The sequence below is a fragment of the Balaenoptera ricei genome, chromosome 18 (assembly GCF_028023285.1).
Source record: "Balaenoptera ricei isolate mBalRic1 chromosome 18, mBalRic1.hap2, whole genome shotgun sequence".
NCBI classification, from domain to species: Eukaryota; Metazoa; Chordata; class Mammalia; order Artiodactyla; family Balaenopteridae; genus Balaenoptera; species Balaenoptera ricei.
Window position 1 is genome coordinate 57,696,831 of NC_082656.1, and position 4,906 is coordinate 57,701,736.

Here is a 4,906-nt window from a genome sequence, read left to right on the forward strand (position 1 = left end):
TCAAGATCAGGGTGCTAGCATGGTTTACTTCTGGTGAGAGCTCTCTTCCTGGCTTGTAAATGGCCACCTTCTTACTGTGTCCTTACACGGCCTTTTCTCAATGCACACGGTGTGGGGTTGGGAGAGAGAGAGAGAAAAGGAGATCCTCTTCCCTTCCTCTTCTTATAGAGTCACCAATCCCATCATGAGCGACCCATACTCATGAACTAATCTAAATATAATTATGTCCCAAAGACCCCATCTCCAAGTACCATCACACTGGGGGCTAGGACTTCAACATATAAATTGGGGGGGGGGGGACACAAACATCTAGTCCATAACAAATAGAGATACAAGGGAACCAATAATTAAGACATAGGAGGTCACCTCCAAAAGGGGGTTGCTGAGATGGAGATATCAAACATGGCCCACACCTTCTAGAGGCTTGTTTGAGATGAAGTTAAAGCGAAAGACACATAAAGTATCAGGGGGGATTTTTTTTAGGATGAGGGAGATTTTATTATATTTAAAAACTTCAGAGAAGGAGAGCAAGAGTAGGTTGCAGTTGTAGCAGTGATGGGAGAAAAGTGATGAAGCCAAATAATGCAGCAGATGGGAAAGTGTAAGATGAATTACACAGGTGAACAGCTTAGTTTTAAACAAGAAAAAGGATAACTCCTTCTCTAAGACTGTAAAAGAAAACATACATAGAAGTGTAGATACATTTGTAAGGTTGGGGTGGAAGTTTGAAATAGTTCAAATCTTGATCATCTACGTTTTCTCCAAGACAATTTTCTTTGAATAGAGTAGAGAAAGGTATTTGAATAGGAGACTTGTGGGAAAATTTTAACATTTGAAATAACTTTTGAGGAAGTAGGAAAGAAAACTGCTTAAAGGAAATAAAAGATTATTGAGAAGCATTAAATCCCCAGGTGAGTTGACAACCATACATTTACTGTCAGACAAATCTATTTACTTGGGAGAATTTCTCAAGAAGTACTAAGGAGCTGTGGCATTATAGTAGTAAACTTCTAAGATTAGTAGGCTAATAAATAAATATTATGTACATTTATGATTTTGTTGTTTTTGTGGTTAACATAAATTAGAAATCCAATTTTTTTTTTTTCATTTGCTTCTTCTCTAACCACTTAAAATCCATTCATCCACTTGGAGGTTCTCAAAGGAACATCATTTTTAACACGCCAGGGGCTCTTTCAGTTATTGTTCAACTGATATCCATCATCACTGTGTACACCACCTCTTGGAGAACTCTCACATCTAGATCTCTTCCCTATTCTTGCTTCAGTCTTCTATTGAGAATATGCTAATGAAAAATATTGATCAATATGTTATGAATGTAAAATAAGATAAGCAAAGGTCCTTTTGCTCAGTGAAACCTCTACCAGCTGGCATTGTGATAAATAAAATTCTATCATTAGATCTGTAGCTTTAGTCCTGTCTTAGGATTCAAATACAGAAGGAAATGATTACAGGTAAATGTTAATAGGTATCTGTACTGGTTTTTGTTCATTTACTTGTTTGTTTTTAGATCTTTTCCCAAGAGCATATGTTTACAATGAAGAAAGGAAGAGAGCATGATACACCAGAGCAAAGCACCCATGTGTGTGTTGGGAATTGGGAGTAAGTACAAAAGTGAATGAGAGCAGAGCAAGTGAACGGGAGGCCCCATGACGTTGCTTCCGTTGTAACTGCCAAAGCCGTATTCAGCCGCTTCTGACAGCTACCTCTCCTCTATTCTCTAGACGGGGGCTGCTCAGATAAAGGAAAAAATTAAATTCGAGGTTTGAGGAAAATCAATTATAGGTTTTGTTTGGAGTCTAAGTTTGTTTAAAGAAAGGTTGAAGCTCGTGAGCGTAAATGAAGGTGGTGGCAGTATTAGAATAAAAGGGTGTGAATGCCGTCAGAGCATTTTTAGGCGTTGGGAAATACAGTTCAGCAGCTTAGGAAGGTGCTAAAATTTGGAGACAAATTTGGAAATCATTCACATCGAAATGATCTCTGTTGTTCAGGTGATGGATTCATGTATTATTTACTCCTGGAATGGGAGGAATGCTAAAAATCAAAATGCACTTTAACACTGTGACTGAGAACTCAGGTCTCGGACTCTGACAGCTTGCTGCCAAATTACTGCTCCAGGAATTTCTGTGTCATTTTGGGCAGGACACTCAAAATATCTTAGGCTCAGCAGAAACACTGGTAACATGGAGATAAAAATTATTTCAGAGCTTCAGTTGAGGATTAAGTGGGATAATGGATGTAAAGGGGTGAGCAGATGCCTGACATTTACTATGTCCTCAACAAGTGTTACTTCATATTATTATGAATGTTATCATTATTAGCTTATGTACAAAAATTGGCAGGCTTGCCTTTTCACCAGTTGTTGGTTTCTTAAACAACTATCAGTCACAGTCTTCTCCACTGTATACACAGAATACTTGATAAAAAATAAGGGGGCTATTTAACGATTTAAAAAAAAAAATCAGGAAAAAGCACCTGGTGAATGTTAGTATATTCACAGTCTACAGGAAATTCAATTCAATGAAGAAAGGAAATCCAGCATCAGTCTGGAACAACTGTCAGTCTCCAAAATTGATTTTTGTGAGTGTGGAGTGATAATCTTTTACCCGAGTTTCTTAGAGCGAAAGCTTTACAAGGGGGCTGTCTGATAGTTAAGTCCGTTTTAAAAGATATTTCTGTAAACACGCTAAAGTGCTTCCTGTCTCAGACTAGTTCTTGCTGAATGACAGGGCACTGTTCAGCGTGATGCCTGGAGCTGAAAATGCAGGAAGCTATAGCTCGTTCTTAATGAATAAATCCTGTGTGTTCCTCCTGTCACTTCTGCTAACGCTTTTGTAGAAGCCAAGGCTGGTGCTGCGGTAAACTATCAATAATTAGGACCAAGTGGGTCGGCTATTTTAGTATCCTGAAATAGCAGAAACATCTGTTCCTGTATATATTTCTTTTAAAGCACTGAAGTACAACTTGGAAAAAATTAGTTCCTAGAACGTATCATGTTTTTTCAACCAGTGTTTTCTCATGTGAGGAAATAAGACATCCATAAAACAAACTATTTTTGAATAAAATAAAGATAACCCTGTCGTGAGAGGCATTTAATTCTTAAATTATTTATTAACATTGGTTTGAAGGTCTTATATTTCAAACTTTATTAGCTGCCATAACAATCTTGGCAATGTATCTACAATATTAGTAGGAAAAAAAAGGAGAAGTGAGCTGGGAACAACAGAAAAGTAAAAGGGGAAAAAATGTAAGTGCTTTATCTTTTCCGAAAGAATCTAAACTAACCACTCCATTTTGGAAGGGAAATAGGTTATTATTAAGGAATGTACAAATCAAACACATGCTTAGAGGTTTACATTCATTTTATATAAATCTAGGTGAATTTTATACACATTGATTTTATAGAAGCAGTTATAGGCCCCCTTTAAAGACAGAGATGGAAAACAGTAACTAAACATTTGTCCTCTCATTTTAAAATAATGTTTAATGCTTACTCTTATTCTATTCAAAGTCATAAGTTTAGCCAGTGTTTGCTTTAATTCTTAATTGCACCGAAAACTTTTTCTTCACTTAGCAAGTGTCTGCACATTTTGGGAAATTTTGGCTTTAATACAGATTTTTTTTCATACAAAAACTTTCATTAAATAGACGTAACTGTGAAGCAAGCACTACACTTTTTATGAGCATACTTGAACCAATAATCATGTGATTCCTATCCTAAGGAAACTTTATTATTAAACTAGATAAGACAGTTAGGAGAATTCATTTTTACAATAAAGTGTGATAATAGCTAGGTTAAAGGCATTTACAGGATACGAGGTGAGCACAGAACAGAGGCAGTTAAATCATGTATTAAAGTAAAATTAGAATAGCTCAGATAGGAGAGTAACAGGATATTAAACTAGAGTGTTAGGCACAGTCTTGATCACAGATGGCCTTGGGAGTTAAATGAAAGCACTTGAATTTTGACTAGAAAGCTGAAGGAGGCAGTAAAGAATTTTAATTGGAAGTAACGTGTGATCAGATATGCACTTTTACAAAGGTTACTCCCACTTGGGGGTAGAGGGTAGACATGAGAATGATGAGGTTGGAGGTTGGAGGCCAGTTAGCAGGTTGTTGTTCTAGGTAAATAATAAAGTATGTCCCCTTCCCCACTGCCGGCCCTCAGCCCGCTCCCCGGCTCCTCCCTCCTCCCGACCTTGAGGCCGTGAAGGTGAAGGTAGATGAGATCGCTAAGGCTCAGGCCATCTGGCCTGGTGGTGACACGATCTTCAGGAAGATCCTTCGCAAGGAAATCCCAGCCAAAATTATTTATGAGGATGACCAGTGTCTTGCTTTCCATGACATTTCCCCTCAAGCCCCAACACATTTTCTGGTGATACCCAAGAGACATATATCCCAGATTTCTGCAGCAGATGACGATGAAAGTCTTCTTGGATATTTAATGATTGTTGGCAAGAAATGTGCTGCTGATCTGGGCCTGAAGAAGGGGTATCGAATGGTGGTGAATGAAGGTTCAGATGGGGGACAGTCTGTCTATCATGTTCATCTCCATGTTCTTGGAGGTTGGCAGATGAATTGGCCTCCTGGTTAAGCATGTTGTAGGGATAATTTTCCCTTCTCTATGCAGTGATCAGGCCTGCAAGTTCCAATATGCAAAACAATACCTTTTTTTGCCTGTGTATGGAGAGATTGCAGAAATAATTTTAAAAACCCATACATAATAAAAGACATTGTTGCATGGTCTGAAAAAAAAAATAAAGTATGGATTTCTGGGTTAATGTGGTGGTTTATAATGAGAGCAGACTTGTATAAAAGTTGACTATATATTTGAGAGATCCTTAAAGTATAAACTCATAACTGCTTGGTAATGTGGGTGGTGAGGAAG

General features: G+C 37.7%; 1 protein-coding gene across 1 annotated transcript; it reads left to right on the plus strand.

Annotated features, from left to right (window-relative positions):
* Positions 1-2,201: 2,201 nt before the first annotated feature.
* LOC132352437 (adenosine 5'-monophosphoramidase HINT1-like) lies at positions 2,202-4,612 on the plus strand. Its single transcript, XM_059902906.1, has 2 exons — positions 2,202-2,264; positions 4,187-4,612. Exons 1-2 carry the CDS (start codon positions 2,202-2,204, stop codon positions 4,610-4,612), a joined length of 489 nt encoding a protein of 162 aa, XP_059758889.1.
* The last annotated feature ends 294 nt before the right edge of the window (positions 4,613-4,906 follow it).